Source organism: Neofelis nebulosa, chromosome 7 (assembly GCF_028018385.1).
Source record: "Neofelis nebulosa isolate mNeoNeb1 chromosome 7, mNeoNeb1.pri, whole genome shotgun sequence".
Classification (NCBI taxonomy): Eukaryota; Metazoa; Chordata; class Mammalia; order Carnivora; family Felidae; genus Neofelis; species Neofelis nebulosa.
In genome coordinates this window covers 48617492-48636328 of record NC_080788.1, presented here as the reverse complement: position 1 = coordinate 48636328, position 18837 = coordinate 48617492, and the positions used below count along the sequence as shown (strand labels likewise).

At 32.9% G+C, this 18837-nt stretch overlaps 1 protein-coding gene across 12 annotated transcripts in view; it reads right to left on the bottom strand.

Moving 5' to 3' along the window:
- Positions 1 to 18837, bottom strand: part of ZNF280D (zinc finger protein 280D) — a 320006-nt gene that overhangs the window by 16915 nt on the left and 284254 nt on the right. For 11 of the 12 annotated variants that reach the window (XR_009264122.1, XM_058737626.1, XM_058737625.1 and 8 more), the window contains one exon: positions 16073 to 16118. Coding sequence is in view for 11 of the 12 variants with exons in the window: in XM_058737626.1 (XP_058593609.1) it covers positions 16073 to 16118 (46 nt within the window). In the remaining variant the exon portion in view is untranslated. Of the gene's footprint in view, positions 1 to 2787; positions 3531 to 16072; positions 16119 to 18837 lie in introns of those variants that run through there. The other variant, XM_058737635.1, reaches the window with a different exon arrangement.

The window sequence follows — 18837 nt, the reverse complement described above, 5'->3', positions numbered from 1 at the left end:
CTTCAATTCTGTTAGTTTTGCTACATATATTTTGGTGAATTGTCATTAGGTACATAAATATTTATAATTGTTGTATCTTCTTGTTGTATTGAACCTTTTATTAATACATAATGTCCTTCTTTATTTCTTGTAAACTTTTTTCATTTAGTCTATTTTGTCTGGTATTAGTAAAGATACCCATGCTCTCTTTTGGTTATTATTTGCATGTAATACCCTTTTTATCCTTTCATTTAACTTGTCTTTAGATCTCTTATGAGTCTCCTGTAGACTGCATGCTCTTGGGTCATGTGTTATTATACATTCTGCCAACATTTGTCTTATGATTATAGTTTAATCCATTTATATTTAAATTAATTACTGATAAGGAGGGAGGTATAGCTGTCATTGTGTTATTTGCTTTCTGTATGCCTTATAACTGCTTTGGCACTCATTTCCTCCACTACTGACTTTGTGTTTAGTTGATTGTGCTGAAATGTTTAAATTCCTTTCTCGGGGCACCTGGGTGGCTCAGTCGGTTGGGCGTCCGACTTTGGCCCAGGACATGATCTCACAGTTCATGGGTTCGAGCCCCGCATCGGGCTCTGTGCTGACAGCTCAGAGCCTAGAGCCTGCTTTGAATTCTGTGTTTCCCTCTCTCTCTGTCCCTTCCATACTCATGCTCTGTCTCTGTCTCTCAAAAATAAAAATTGAAAAAAAACTAAAATAAATAAATAAATTCCTTTCTCGTTTCCTTTGTGTATAGTTATTTGTGTGTGTGTATGTGTGCTTACCATGGGAATTACATTTAACATTCTAAGATTGTCACCCTCTAATTTGATTTTATACCAGCTTAACTTCAATAACATACAAAAACTCTGTGCTCCTTTACAGCTCCATTTCCCTCTCTGCCCCCCTTGTCCCATGCTTTTTGGCTGTTGTAACAAAATCACATCTTTATAAACTGTGTACCCAGACATAAACTAATAATTATTTTAAATGTGTTTAAATCACATAGAAAACAAATTTGGAATTAGAAACCAAAGTTACAGTAATACTAGCATATACACTAACTTTTTTTCTTTTAATGAATTTATCTCTTAATTCACATAGAAAACAAAAAGACAATTACAAAGTATTGTTACAATACTATTAGTTTTTATAATTCCCCATGTACTTACCTTTATTTAGATATTTATTTCTCTGCACATCCTTGAGTTACCACGTAGTGTCCTTTAATCTCACCTTACAACGACTCCCTTGAGCATTTCTTGCAGGACAGATGTAGTTGCCACAAACTCTCTTAGGTTTTATGTCAGAATATCTCACTTTTGAAGGATAGTTTTAATGGATATAAAATTATCGACTGAGTTTTTTTCTTTTAGCACTATGAATACATTGGTCCACAGCCTTTTGGCCTCCAAAGTTTCTGATGAGAAATCTTTTGATAATCTTTGTGGGTCCCCTAGATGTGATGATTTGCTTTTCTCTTGCTTTCAAGATTCTTTGTCCTTTGAGAGTTTGATTATAATGTGTCCTCAGTGTGGGTCTCTTTGAGTTCATCTTACTTGGAATTCACTGTGCTTCCTGATGTTTACATTCATGTGTTTCACCAAATTTGGGAAGTTTTTTTTATCATTATTCCTTCAAATATTCTCTGTCTCTTTGTTTCTGTCAAATGTTCTCTGGAACTCCCATGATATGTATAATTGTCTGCATAATGGTGGGCACCAGCTGCCTCAGGCTCTGTTCACTTTTCCTCAATATGTTTCCTTTCTGTTCCTCAAACTCAATACTTTCCATGTCCTGTCTTCCAAGTTTTCGGATTCTTTCTTCTGTATGCTCAGATCTGCTTTTGAATCCCTCTAGTGAACTTTTCACTTTCAGTTAATGAACTTTTCAGCTCCAGAATGTATTTTTACCTTTTCACGTTTTCACTCTAACATTTTGTTAACATACTGTTTCCTTGACTTTCCCCACATTCCTTCTGTTCTTTGGGCATCTTTAAAATAGTTGTTTCAAAGTCTTTGTCTAGCATATCTGCCATTACGTCTTTTTCAGGACCAGTTTCTATTGACCTTTTTCCCCTCTGAATGGGCCATACTTGCCTGTTTCTATGTATGCCTTGTAATTTTTTTTTTATTGTACAATGGACATTTGAAACTAATAATGTAGTAACTTTGGAAATCAGATTCTCCCCCTTCCCAGTCTCTGATGTTTTTGCTATTGTTTTTGTTTCTTTTGATTGTTGTAGGCTGTCTCTGTTCCAGGATCAACATGAGATGTAAACTTAAGGTCTTCTTAGGTCTATGCTGAGCCCTTCTCTGGGCATGTACAATCACTTTCTAATTTTACCCATATATGTGATTGTTTTTGAATGTCCTAATCTTTAATGTCAGGCTCCTGAATGGGGAAAAAGCAAAAAACTAAGGGGGGAAAAAGGGCACTGTACCTTTAAATCCCCTGGAAGTCACATCAGTTATAAGGGGAGGGGCTTGCAACAATGAGGAGAGGTTTTAACAACAATGTGCCCACTTCTGTGCAATGCTGTGATAAAAAGTATCAATCAGTGATAACAGCACAGCTCCTCAATATTTGGAGGGTGGTATCTTTTTTGGCCACTCTGGTCTCATAAGCTTTGCGCAAGCTGTTCTAGGTACATGTGCACAGCTGCTTGCTATGTGGCTGAGGGTTGGGGGTGGGTAACTGCTACTGTATTGAATGCTTAAATTAACCAATAGTAATTACAATTTACCAACCAAGTCTTCCCCTGGAAGTTGCAGGCATTCAACAGACTCAGGAATTCCAAAATACAGACATATTCATTTTATTACATGCATTTCACAGATATGCATTTTATTTTACAAATTAAAGATTTATGGCAGCTGTGGCATAATCCAAGGCTGGATGACAGTATATCTGTTTACTACAGATATGAATCTATGTTTTGAGCCCACTGTTGCAACCTACTGTTCAGGAAAAAAAGATTCCTTTCAAAATATTACCGCTCACTGACAAGACACCCAGTCACCCAAGAGCTCTAATGGAGATGTACATAAGATTAATGATGTTTTTCATGCTTTCTAACACAGCATTGATCCTACAGTCATGGACCAAAGAGTAATTTCGAATTTCAAGTCTTATTATTTAAGAAATACATTTCATAAGGTTATCGCTGCCATAGATAGTGATTCCTCTGATGGATCTATGCAAAGTCAACTGAAAACTTTTTGGAAAGAATTCATCAGTCTAGATGCCATTAAGAACATTCATGGTTCATAGGAAGAGTTCAAAACATCAACATGAACTGGAGTTTGGAAGAAGTTGATTCCAACCCTGACAGCTGACTGAGGGGTTTAAGACTTCAGTGGAAGAAGTAACTGCAGATGTAGTGGAAACAGCAAGAGAACTAGAGTTAGAAGTAGAGCCTGAAGATGTGACTGAATTGGTATAATCTCATGATAAAACTAATGGTTGAGGAGTTGGTTCTTATGGATGAACAAAAAAGTAGTTTCTTGAGATGGAATCTATTCCTGGTGAAGATGCTGTAAAGACTGTTGAAATGACAACAAAAGATTTAGAATATTACATAAACTTCATTGATAAAGCAGTGGCAGGGTTTGAGAGGAGTGACTCCAACTTTGAAAGAAGTTCTACTGATCAGTCGGTAACCATTACAATTGAAGGAACACCCTTCAGTCGCAAAAATATTATTACTTGCTGAAAGCTCTGATGATGGTTAGCATTGCTAATCAATTTTAGAGGACCCGAATACAATTCCCAATTTTATAATTTATTGATATTGTAACAAACTATTCTACATGAAATTTTGATAGAACTTAAAATGTCAGGATATTTGAGAACAGAGTCAGTGGCTGCTTTGTGTAAATCAATGTAATTTATAGAAAATAATTTTTTTCTGGTTTTAAAAATTCTAAATTCTGAAGATACCTTAATTTTTCATATATATATTTCAAATATGAAGTTAGCACATTTATAATCTTAATGTCTATTTGATAAGCACTTTCTCTATAATTATAAATACCCTCAATCATTGACTCATGCATTTCTAATTTCTTTTCTTTTTGTCTAATTTTGAAATTCATGTGAATATTCACATTTATTGCTTATGTTTTATATTCAATGAACACACTTGTCAAATTACTTTGTTTCATTTGTTGTTGGCAAAGGCACAAGCCTTTTATTAAGCATGCAGTTTTATTTATGGTGATTTTTCTGATTGTAGAGTTCTATTATATCTTGCCACTTTGTTCAAAATATCATACTGATAAGTTGTGTAAAAATCTGTAATATATTTGTATCAAGATGCTTTTGAGTTCAACATAATTTTGACATTTGATATTATCTTTTCATACTTGATAAAAATCTTTAATTTGTATACAAAATATCTCAATTGCATTTAATCTTAATGCCTATCACATATGTGATTTTATTTTGTATGTGATTTATTTTGTATGTGATTTTAATTTGTATTTAGAATAGTCAAGAATATTCCATGTGCTTGTTGAATTAACCAACTCCCAAAATATATCCTTTCTACAATACTGAAAAAGATAATCATATTTGAATTCATAGATGCTGTACTATTATATCAAATTATGATTATGAGCTGAGCAAGGCAGAAATTTGGCATAATTATTTTGGAGGAGAAATATTGGATTATATACCCTTGTATACATCTGACATACCTGCTCCATTATCATATACCTGGCCAGGACAATTTTTGTATAAATATGATCTCTTTTAACTTATTGATAATTTCATAAGCTAGACCATTTTGAGTTTTTCTTTAAAATGAAAAGTTTTTTTAAGACATAATTGTCCAGTTTTTCCTTTTGTTTCAATCAAGTCAAATAAAACTCTCCTCTTTAAATGACATTATTCTTAATGTAAATAATCAGGCACATTCATTCATAATGGAGTATATCTGGTTTCCAAAGAGCAAGGAAACATTTTGCTTTTTTTTATTCTTCATGGTATTTCAGATTTAACATGATTTGCTAACAGCATTATATGTTTTTTTAAATTTTACTAGACAAATAAAGCATAGAAGCCTTTTAATGATTAGTTATATGATGAGGAGTTCCTGTAAGTTCAAGTGATTTATAAACATTCCAGCATTTGGACTTCCAAGAGTTTCCTATGCCCATCTAAGAAATAAATAATTTTTGCACAAAACATACATTTAAAATCACTGACACATATTTTAACACATTCTGTAAAGCATCATCTATTAAACTATCAGTGAATATATGTTTAAAAATACTTCCATTTTTAAGGGGCACCTGGGTGGTTCAGTTGATTAAGCATCTGACTCTTGGTTTGGCTCAGGTCATGATCTCACAGGACATGAGATCGAGCCCCAGGTCAGGCTATGCAATGATGGGGTAGAGCCTGTTTGGGATTCTCTCTCCCTCTCCCCTGCTCATATGTGCACTCTCTCTCTCTCTCTCTCATTCTCTCTTTAATAAATAAACTGAAAAAAAAAATACTAACATTTTAAAAGCATCAAGATGAAACATGGAATTTTTGTGATCACAAATTATTTTTCAAATTTTAGAAAAATTTGAAAGCATTTTTTTGGTTACAAAAATTTAATTCTGTTGTGAGACACCTGGGTGGCTCAGTCAGTTGAGCATGACTCTTGATTTCAGCTCAGGTCATGATCTCATGGTTTGTGAGATTGAGCCCTGCAGTGGGCCCTGTGCTGACAGCACAGAGCCTGCTTGGGATTCTCTCTCTCCCTCCTTGCACCTCCCTCACTCATGCTCTCACTCACTCTTTCAAAATAAATAAATAAACATTAAAAAGAAAAGAAAAAAAAAAGATCCAACTTTTGAAAATAGTTGCTCATGATGTAAAACAGATACTCCAAAATCTGCATGTTGAATAGGCCCATGCTCTATTAAAAGCATTTTGATTTTATTAGAAATATGTGGCAACAATGAAGAATTAATAAATTTATTTCAAAGGCATCTTCTTATTTTCTTGCTGATGCTTAAGAAATCTAGCTTCTGAGACTTCCAACATTTCATTTTCTTTATTTTTTCCTCACATTTCAAAGAAAAGTCTTTATTTAACTCTGAATTTCATAGTAATTCTATTCTAATAGTATCAATCAACATTAAAGACTATAATTTTCAGCCACTGGAATATTGTGTTTTTCCACCCTGACTTGTTACAGTGCCCTATAATTCTGATCAAGTTGTGTATGTGTTTTTCCCTATGCACCACTTGACTTTTTAGGTGCCATATTTGTTTTAAGAAATTTTTGGTATACATTTTAAATACATTTATTTTAATTAGTACATTCAGCTAAACATAACAAACATTTATTTAATTAATTTTTTAAATGTTTATTTATTTTTGAGAGAGAGACAGACTGGGAGTGGGGGAAGGGCAGAGAGAGAGGGGGACACAGAATCCGAAGCAGGCTGCAGGCTCTGAGCTGTCAGCACAGAGCCCAACATGGGGCTCAAACTCACAAACCGTGAGATCATGACCTGAGCTGAAGTTGGACGCTTAACCAACTGAGCCACCCAGGCACCCCAACATTTAATTAATTTATATAAATTAAAATATATAACAACCAAATAGGTATACATAAACATTTGTATGAAAAATATAAAAAGTTAATGATTACAAACAATAGAAAATTACATACCAGGAGAATCAGATAAAATGTCAAGACAGAGGAATTTATCCCAAATGAAAGAACAAGATAAGGTCACAGCCAGAGTTAAGTGAAAGAGATATAAGTAACATGCCTGATGGAGAATTTAAAGCAACAATCATAATGATCACTCACTGGAATTGAGAAAAGAATAGAAGACATCAGGATGACTCATACCACAGAGAAAAAAAAGTTAAAAAAAAACAATCAGAGATGAAGAATGCAATTAATGAGATTAGAAACAGGCTTGATGCAAGGAACAGCAGGCTGGAATAAGCAGAGGAACAAATTAGTGATATGGAAGACAAAATAATGGAAAAATAATGAAGCTGAACAAAAAAGAGAAGGAATTATGGAACATGAGAATAGACTTAGAGAACTCAGTGACTCCATAAACATAATAATATTCATATTATAGTAGTTCCAGAAGAAGGAGAGAGAGTGAAGGGGGCACAAAATTTATTTCAGGAAATGATAGCTGAAAACTTCCTTAATCTGGGAAAGAAATAGACATCCAGATCAAGGAGGCACAGAGAAATCCCATCAAAATCAACAAAAGCAGGCCACACCAATACATATTGTAACTACATTTGCAAAATACAGTGATAAAGAAAAAAAATCTTAAGAGCAGCAAGACAAAAGAAGTCCTTGACTTACAAGAGAAGACCCATAGGTTAGCTGGAGATTTCTCAACAGAAATTTGGCAAGCCAGAAGGGAGTGGCATGATATATTCAAAGTGATAAATGGGAAAAATGTGCAGCCAAGAATACTCTATCCAGCAAGGCTATCATTCAGAATGGAAGGAGAGACAGTTTCCTAGGTAAACAAAAACTAAAACAGTTTGTGATCACTAACATGGCCCCACAGCCCTGCAAGAAATATTAAAGGGGACTCTTTGAGTGGAAAGGAAAGACCAAAAATGACAAAGGCAAGAAAGGAACAGAGAAAATCTCCAGAAACAATAACAAAACAAGTAATAAATCAGAACTAAATACACAGTTATCATAAGTACTCTGAATGTAAATGGACTAAATCCTCCAATCAAAAGACATAGTGTGTCAGAATGGATAAACAAAACAAGACCCATCCATATGCTGCCTGTGAGACTCATTTTAGACCTAAAGACACCTGCAAATTGAAAGTGAGAGGATGGAGAAACACTTATCACACAAATGGATGTCAAAAGGAAGCTGGAGTAGCAATACTTATATTGGATGAATGAGACTTCAAAACAAAGACTTTAACAAATGATGAAGACACTACATCATAATAAAGTGGACAATCCAAAAAGGAGATCTAACAATTGTAAATATTAATGCACCCAACATGAAAGCATCCAAATATATAAAACAATTAATAACAAACATAAAGGAACTAATTAATAATAATACAATAATAGTAGGAGACATAAACATCCCACTTACAACAATGGACAGATCATCTAAGCAGAAAATCAACAAGGAAACAATGACTTTGAATGACACACTGGACCATATGGACTTAAGAGATACATTCACAACATTGCATCCTAAAGCAGAATACACATTCTTTTCAAGTGCACATGGGCAATTCTCCAAAACAGATCACAGACTAGATAACAAATCAGGCCTCAACAAGCACAAAAAGACTGAGATCATGTCATGCATATTTTCTGACCACAATGCTATGAAACTTGAAATCAACCACACGAAAAAATTTGGAAAGACCACAAATACATGGAAGTTAAACAACCTGTTACTAAACAATGAATGAGTCAACAAGGAAATCAAAGAAGAAATAAAAATAATACATGGGAAAAAATGAAAATGAAAACAATGGTCTAAAACCTTTGGGATACAACAAAAGCTATGATAAGAGGGAAGTATATAGCAATAGAGACCTACCTTAAGAAGAAAAATACCTCAAATAAACAAACTAATATTACACCTAAAGGAGTTAGAAAAAGAAGAATAAATAAAGCCTAAAGCCAACAGAAAGAAGGAAATAATAAAGATTAGAGCAGAAATGATAAACTAAAAAAACAATACAATACATCGATGAAACCAGGAGCCAGTTCTTTGAAAAAAATCAATAAAATTGACAAACCTCTAGCCAGACTTATCAAAAAGAAAAGAGAAAGGATCCAAATAAATAAAATCACAAATGAGAGAGGAGAAATAATAACCAACACCACAGAAATACAAACAATTATAAGAGAATATTATGAAAAACTATACGCCAACAAACTAGACAACCTGGAAGAAATGGATAAAGTCCTAGAAACATATAAACTACTAAAACAGAAACAGGAAGAAATAGAAAACTTGAACAGAACAATAACCAGGAAAGAATTTGAATCAGTAATCAAAAAATTCCCAACAAACAAAAGTTCAGGACTCAATGGCTTCACAGGAGAATTCTACCAAACATTTAAAGAAGAGCTGATACCTACTGTGCTCAAACTATTCCAAAAAATGGGAAAGGAAGGAAAGCTTCCAAATCTATTGTATGAGGCCAGAATTACCCGGATAACAAATCCAGACAAATCCAGACAAAGACTCCAAAAAAAGAGAGCTAAAGGCCAATACCCCAATAAACACGAATGCAAAAATTCTCAGTAAAATACTAAAAAACTGAATCCAACAATACATTTAAAAACACATTCTCCACGATCAAGGAGGATTTATTCCTGGATTGCAAGGTGGCTCAATATTTACAGATCAATCAATGTGATATATAATAATAATAATAATAATAATTATAAACATAATCATAATAAACTTCATATCAACATAATAAATTCCATATATGAAAAACACACAACTAATATCATACTGAACAGGGAAAAACTGAGCTTTTCGTCTATAGTCAGGAATAAGACAAGGATGTCCACTCTCACCATTACTATTTAACAGTACTGGAAATCCTACACTCAGCAGATGACAAAAGGAAATAAAAGGAATCCAAATTAGCAAAAAAAAATTCAACCTTTCTTTATTTGCAGATGACATGATACTCTATATAGAGTATCCATATAGAAAATATATATTCTATACTCTATATAGAAAATCCATAAGACTACACTAAAAAATTGCTAGAACTGATACATGAATTCAGTAAAATTTCAGGATTAATGTGTGAAAATCTGTTGCATTTCCTTTTTTTAGTGTTTATTAATTAATTTATTAATTAATTTATTTATTTTGAGAGAGAGCATGCGAGTGGAGGAGGAGCAGAGAGAGAGAGGGAGAGAGAGAATCCCAAGCAGGCTCCATGCTGACAGTGGGAGCTCAATCCCACAAACCATGAGATCATGACCTGAGCTGAAATCAAGAGTCAGATGCTTAACCCACTGAGCCACCCAGGCGCCCCACACAGAAATGTGATGTGTTTCTATACATAACAATGAAACAGCACAAGGAGAAATTAAGGAATCAATCCCATTTACAATTGCACCCAAAATAATAACATACCTAGAAATAAAACTAACCAAAGAGGTGAAAAACCTGTCCTCTGAAAACTATAAAATGCTGATTAAAGAAACTGAAGATGACAAAAACACAAGGAGAGACATTCCATGCTCATGGATTGGAAGAACAAATACTGTTAAAATGTCAATACTACCCAAAGCAATCTACACATTTAGTGCAATCTCTAATAAAATACCAACAGCATTTTTCACAGAGCTAGAACAAACAATCCTAAAATTTGTATGGAACCACAAAAGACACTGAATAGCCAAAGCAATCCTAAAAAGAAAAGAAAAGCTGTAAGCATCACAATTCCAGATTTCCAGTTATATTATAAAGCTGTAGTGACCAAGACAATATGGTACTGGCACAAAAACAAACACATAGATAAATGGAATAGAACAGAGAACCCAGAAATGAACCCACAACTATATGGTTAACTAATCTTCAACAAAGCAGGAAAGAATAATCAATGGGAAAAAGTCCCTTCAACAAATGGTGCTGGAAAAACTGGACAGCAACATGCAAAAAAATGAACCTGGACCACTTTCTTAACAAACACCATAAACACCTTATCAGGGAAATACAAATCAAAACCACACTCAGATATCACCTCACGACAGTCAGAGTGGCCAAAATGAAGAAATCAGGAGACTATAGATGCTGGAGAGGATGTGGAGAAACAGGAACCCTCTTGCACTGTTGGTGGGAATGCAAATTGGTGCAGCCGCTCTGGAAAGCAGTGTGGAGGTTCCTCAGAAAATTAAAAATAGACCTACCCTATGACCCAGCAATAGCACTGCTAGGAATTTACCCAAGGGATACAGGAGTGCTGATGCATAGGGGCACTTGTACCCCAATGTTTATAGCAGCACTCTCAACAATAGCCAAATTATGGAAAGAGCCTAAATGTCCATCAACTGATGAATGGATAAAGAAATTGTGGTTTATATACACAATGGAATACTACGTGGCAATGAGAAAAAATGAAATATGGCCTTTTGTAGCAACGTGGATGGAACTGGAGAGTGTGATGCTAAGTGAAATAAGCCATACAGAGAAAGACAGATACCATATGGTTTCACTCTTATGTGGATCCTGAGAAACGTAACAGAAACCCATGGGGGAGGGGAAGGAAAAAAAAAAAAAAGAGGTTAGAGTGGGAGAGAGCCAAAGCATAAGAGACTGTTAAAAACTGAGAACAAACTGAGGGTTGATGGGGGGTGGGAGGGAGGGCAGGGTGGGTGATGGGTATTGAGGAGGGCACCTTTTGGGATGAGCACTGGGTGTTGTATGGAAACCAATTTGACAGTAAATTTCATATATTAAAAAATAAAAAAATAAATTAAAAAAAACAAAAAAAACAAAATCAATTTGGAATATTGTAATAAATAAATAAATAAATAAATAAATAAATAAATAAATAAAAAGAAACACCATAAACAAAAATAAATTCAAAATGGATGAAACACTTTATGCGATACAGGAAAAAATAAAAATTCTCATGAACACAGGCAGTAACCTCTTTGACATCAGCCTTAGCAACTTCTTTCTAGATTGATCTCCTGAGGCAAGGGAAACAAAAGCAAAAATAAACTACTGGGACTTCATCAAAATAAAAATCTTCTGTACAGCTAAGGAAACAATCAACAAAACTAAAAGACAACCTACAGAATGGGAGAAGATATTTTCAAATGACATAGCCAATAAAGGGTTAGGATCCAAAATCTATAAAGAACTTATAAACTTAACACCCAAAAAACAAATCACCCAATTCAAAAATGAGCAGAAGACATGAATAAATATTTTTCCAAAGAAGACATACAGATGGCCAACAGACACATGAAAAGATGCTCAACCTCACTGATCATCAGGGAAATACAAAACAAAACTACAATGAGGTATCATTGCATATCTGTCAGAATGGCTAAAATCAACAACACAAGAAATGAGGTGTTAGAGAAGATGTGGCTTGCACTATTGATGAAAATGCAAACCGGTGCAACCACTGTGGAAAACAGTGTGGAGGTTTCTCAAAAAGTTAAAAACAGAACTACCCTACCATCCAGCAATTGCACTGCTAGGTATTTACCAAAGAATACAAAATACTAATTCAAAGGGATACATGTACCCCAATCTTGAGATTGGGGTTATTATCTACATTATCTACAATAGCCAAATTATGGAAACAGCCCAAATGTCCATCAGCTGATGAATGTTTAAAGAAGATGTAGTATTACTCAGCCATAAAAAAAGAATGAAATTCTTGTCATTTGCAATGGCATGGACAGAGCTAGAGAATATTATGCTAAGCGAAGTAAGTCAGTCAGAGAAAGACAACGCAATATGATTTCACTCATATATGGAATTTAGGAAACAAAAGAAATGAGCAAAGTGAAAACGAAGAGATATGCAAACCAAGAAACAGACTCTTAATGACAGAGAATAAATTGATGGTTACCAGAAGGGAGGTGGAGGGGATGGGTAAAATAGGTGATGGGGAACAGGGAGTGAGTGCACTTGCTGTGATGATCACTGGTTGTGGTATGAAGTGTTGAATCAGTATATCGTACACCAGAAACTAATATTATACTATATGTTAACTAACGGGAATTTAAATAAAAACTTAGAAAAAAAAGGCATCTCTACCTGATTCTTCTTACTCCCTACCTACATTATAATGAAACTCCACTAACCCTCAAATTGGAGGGGAAGATTCATGGCATACATACAGTTATAGAACAATAGCAGTAGACTGTTGAGCATACAGAATACAAATAGTTGTGCAACAGAGGCTATGTTAGAAGCCACTAAATCATAATTCCAACTATAATCTAGTATAGGAAAGGAACTAACTTTCAAAGAGAAAATGTAAAACTACAGAATGAAAAAGAGTGATACCAGGAAAATATTATCTGGGCATGGTAACACCATCTAATCAAAATCTTGAAGATTAATTCAACCTATCCATCCTATCACAGGTGTACCTAAAATAAATACTTGCATCTATTCAAAGAACTATCCACATCACGTTATACTTGAAAGACATACCTGGACCAAGATTGTTCTATGTAGCCTTCCATTCAATATGACTGCCTTTAACTCTGATGATGGCTTGCTGAATTTTTAGTATTAGGTTTTTTCTTTTAACAAAAAATAAATTTAAGAAATTTGGTTTATGTATAAAAGGCTGGTTTCATTTGACACAGATGAAACAGGGCAATCAAAGGAAAGTAAGAGTTCAAAGATTTATTCTAGTTAAGTATGAATGTATCAGAAAAGAATCAGTAGATGACGTGACAAAAATATGGATTCATATTCATATGGATTCATAAATTTTCTTCATGCCTCTACATACTGGAAAGAAGATGGGCAAACTCTGTTGTCCCCAGGGCACAGGGACCAACTGTGGCTAGGGGATGGAAGAAAAAATTCCTAATCTCAAGACCCAGAACACAGCCATATTAAGAGTGAGGCAAAACCAGAATACAGAACATCACCCCATGCCCCACCACCCACCTCCAGGCTAGCAAACACCAAATAACAAGCAACAGCACTACTGCTGAAAAAAAGGCAACAGTGTAGAGAGAGAAAGACACACCCTCTAAGACTCAGTGTCACAGGGACTAAAGCTGAGTGTGAAACAAGGATATTGAGGGAAAAAACCTCCAGTGATATAACTCCCACCCTAAGCACAAAGAAATACCAGAGGAATTGAACCTGTAGTATGTTAAGGGTAACCATTGCAACAAGAAAGCTACAACCCAGTTCAACTCACTATTAAGTGAAACAAAATTCCATAGTAATGACTTAACATAAGAAAAGGTACACCTATTTTCAGATATATATACAGTATTTATCTTAGTCCTAGATATAATTTCTTGCTTTTAACCAAACATGATATAACACCAAAAAAAAAAAAGCAATGGGAAAAAATGGACTGTAAGGAGACAAAGCAATCAGTAGAACCAGACTTATAAATGACCCAGCTATTGGAACTATCAGACAGAAAATTTTAAATTACTATTATTAATATGTTAAATCCTTTGGTAAAAAAGGAGGACAACATGCATGACCAGAATGGGAATTTTAGCAGAGGGTCAGAAACTGCAAAAATCAATGCAAATGCTAGGAAAACAACAACTACAACAACAAATGACAGGGATGAAAAATACCTTTGATGAGCTCATCAGCAGACCTGATCACTGAAAAAGTGAATCAGTGAAACTGAACAAAGGTCAATAGGTAGAAACTACCCACACTAAAACACAAAAAAAGTGTGTGTGGGGTAGGGTGGAGACTAAAACAAAGCATCTAAGAACAGGGACAAACATCAAATGGTATAGTATTTAGGAAACTGAAGTAGAAGATACAGGACAGCTCAGAGGATATTGAAACCCCAAAAGTATAAGATTCAGGACAGCTCAGAGAACACCAATCAGGGTAAATGTCCCAAATAAATAAACAACTAGATAGACATAAATAAACATATGTAAGATCCAGAATAAGATACATCATGCTCAAACTGATGAGAACTATAGATAAAATAAAGATAAAATCTTGAGGACAACCAAAACATTTATATATATATGTATATATATATATAATATATATATAAAAGATCAAAATTCAGTAAGACATTCTGTCAGAAAATATGTAAACCAAGAGATAATAAAATGATTCTACACTCACCAAAAAATATCTTTCAAAAATGAAAAATAAAGATATTTTTAAATGAAAAGAGCACAGAAGAATTAATTACCAGTAGATCTGCAACATAAAATATATCAAAGGAAGTTGTTTATGCAAAAAGAATGTGATACTAGACAGAAATGGGGAGCTAACAAAGAAACAACGAGCATTGGGCATGGTAAAAACCGCAGTGAATATGAAACTCTTTTTTAGAATTTTTAACTGCTCTAAAAAAATAACTATCTAAAACAAAAACAGTAACACTGTACTTTGTCTTTATAACCTATATAAAAGTAAAATATATGACAATAATAGAAAAAAAAGAACTCACAAACTATTAACATCAGGAATGAACAAGAGGATGATCACTGCAGACCTTACAGACATTAAAAGAATAAGGAAATAGTACAAACAACTCTACATAGATAAATTCAACATTAAAAACTACAACTACCAAAACTCACTCAAGAATAATCATATAATCAAAAAAATCCCATTTCTATGAAACTTATTTGTATTAAAAACGTTTCAAACAGAAGGAAACTTTCTGTGGTGTAAAAGAAAGCTGCTTGGAAGAAGGCGGCTAATTCTGTCTAGGTCTCACTAACTCTACAAGACAAGAAATGCTGTTCCAAACATAAATGCTGAACCTGCCTCACTTCATTACACTCAGAAGGAGACATGTAATATATTGTAATATTAAAAATAATGACATCAAAAGAACAAGTACTTGAGCAAAACTATTTCTATACACATCCAGTAGACTGCCTAGTAAATAACATTTATATGATAATCCTGAGTGTTATATTAAGAGTACCAGTTTAAGATAGGTAAAACACATTTAATAAGTAGCTAAAGCATAAAATATTTCTATTTTAAAAACCAGTTAAGTCTTTTAAAAAATCCCAGAAAATATAATCATCTGTAAAGATTAGTATTCCAAAGTGTCAAATCTTTGAGGTTTTACTGATTTCAGGATTTTTATATCATAAATTTATCTCCATTAACTCACTAGTTGAACTAAACAACAGGCAAGTGAAATATGTGATGCCTTTGTAAAAACAAAAACAACTTATTAGAGTTACATATTTTTATTATCTAAAGACAAACAAAAAACAAATCTCAAATTTTTTTCCCTGATAATATGCCATATGCCAATAATTACTGATGTACACACAATGAACTGAAATGTCTGAAAAATTAAACCAGTAATACTTTCAAATGTATAAACCTTTAAAGTACAAATAAAACAAAATTTACCTCAGACACAGGTTCTTGTTCCTTAGTGGGAGCTTCATTTTTTGATCTTGAAAACAAAATAAGTATTGAATATTTTATATTTACAATGGAAAAATATGAGATAGTTCTTTTTTGCATGTTTAAAATAATTAAAATGTAAATCTAAACTAAAGTAGATTTGTAAATGACTTCTATAAATGTTTTAAGGGAAAAATAAAATGCACAAAATAAACAGATTCAATAAATGTGCTAAATAAATTAATACAGACATGTACTTCCTTCTTTTCTAAAGTTAAGAGCACTTATGAAATTTTCTCTATGTTAAATACAATTATAAATAAAGGACATAATACATTAGTAAAACAATTTCAAAAAAGGAATTACTTTTCATTTAAAAAATGAAAGCACGTTTTATGCCTCATATATAAATATGCATGAATATTTACTATTATAGGGCTTAAAAAGGGAGAGAAGAGAAAGAGAAATTTTATCTATTATGAAATTCAATGTAATGCTATTTTGATATCTATTATAATTAAAGTGGCAAACTCACAGAAACAATTTAGAATTCTGAAGGATATAGTCTCTTAAGAGCCTTCATAAGCATAGCTCAAATAGTAACTATAAATTTTTAAACTTGGCTTCTAGAAATAAAAAAACTAATTGTAACTTATTACAACATTCAGAAAAGCATATACCATCTATGAAATCTTTTGAAATAATTTAATATAAAAGCTAGCTTTCCCAAAAGATCTTTTACAAACTGCTGATAACTCAATATTGTTTGCTGATATTATATATTAAACTCAATTATAAACCATATAAGTTGGGTGCCTACCTGATCTAAAATGCCATTAATACATAGTAAGGTGAATTCATTATTTTATGAAGGCTTACAGTTATACCTAAAAGGTTAATACATTTAACATAAGCAACAGTTATACTGACTTAAATTTCATGTACACAAATGAAGACATATAATAGGATAGAAATGTCAAATATCCTAAAAGCTACTCTCATGGTTAGTGAAATACAGCTGGTGTACATACATCCTTTTCTTTCTCCATTCTCTGTAGTCAAACTGAAAAAATTAGGTTGATAAAGGCTAATAATTTACTAAATATTAACAATAATTTGTGTAAAATTACTTATCTATATTTTAATTATTACATGAGATTGCAAACCATTGGAAATTGAGCATGTATTTTTTTGTTCTTTTACTCTGTTAGTAGTGTATTACAATAATTTATAACTAATTTACTAAACAAATTTAAGCAAATAAAACTTGCAGAAATATTGACAAAATGCATAAATGTCAATCATTTTGGGAGTCAAAGATTTTGTAATTCTCTAAAGTGTTTAACTGTGAAAAACAATATTCATACAGATGAAATTTCAAGTGCTTAGTCTAACTTCATTGCTTTAATGATTTATACAGGAAAATGATAGTCTTAAGAATAATATCTACAAAATAGTAAGAAAATATGAAACCTTAGTCTGAAGAAACAAAGAGTAAACATTGGACTAATGAAATTTTAAAGTAAATTTGAATAGGAATGCCTGGGTGGCTCAGTTGGTTAAGTGTCTGACTCTCAATTTTGGCTCAGGTCATAATCACACCATTACAGTGAGTCCACGTTGCTTGGGATTCTCTCTTTTTCCCCCTGCCCCTCCCCCTTTTAGCACACTCATGTGCATATACTCTCTCAAAAATAAATTTTAAAAATCTTTAAAATAAATTTGTATATTACAACTGATTTTTATTTATTTCTAAGCAGTAAATATTTTAAACTCAGTTCGAAAAGCTGTGCAACAAACTACTCACAAAGTAGTTTAAAAATATTTTATAAAAGAATTTTCCTTCTCAGCTTATTACTGAAACATTATCAAAGATCAATCTTACATTCTTACAAAAGAAACTTTACTGTGCTTATCATTTTCACATATGGCTGTTCTAATGAACGGATTTTACGCAACAATTAAAATGAAAGCCAATAAGCATGTGTTACTATTATTGCTGACATTTCATTTGGGGAAACTGGGTCCTCCTACTATCTCTGGAAGGTAGGTTAGTGACAGAGGTTTTTATTACGCTTCATTTTACTGGCTAAGAAACTAGTAAATGAGAACAAAGTAAGTTATTGAAATAATTAGCAGTAAGAGGTCTATGATCCCAATCTTATTTTAACTATACTGATATTCTGTTTATGGAACAGAATTATAATAACCAGTGAAATACTTAAGAAAACAAATATTTAAAAAATTAGAAAAGCACACTATAAAAAATTTCAGAGTTACAAATTCATCACTAAAATGTACACTACATTTTTATAATTACAAAAGCATACTTTAAGATTAAGAAATTAAAAAAAGATTAACAAATTTTAATGCAACTCATTAACATTTATTGGAAAAGAAAAAAATGTTCTTACCTGTAATTCTTATTCATTAAAGATACCTGCTGAAATAGTCATCATTTGAGATATTCAATTGCTTGGCAGAAGACATTGAAATTTGCTAAGCTCAAAGTTCTGAGCTAAAGACCTGCTATTTAAGTTAATTACACTTTTCACCTGGGAATGTTGCAATAACTTTTTATAGAAAAAAGTAGTACAGCATTTAAAACAAACACTAAGATTTCAGTGTAAAGAGAACAGAAAGAGTGTGATCAATTTCAACAATGATTAGAAATCAAGATTGCAAATAAGTTACTTTTCCTCTGTATGTGAACTTGCTGAAACAGATCTTTCTGATAAAGGACAATCCTTTCTCTCTAAAGGTTAAAG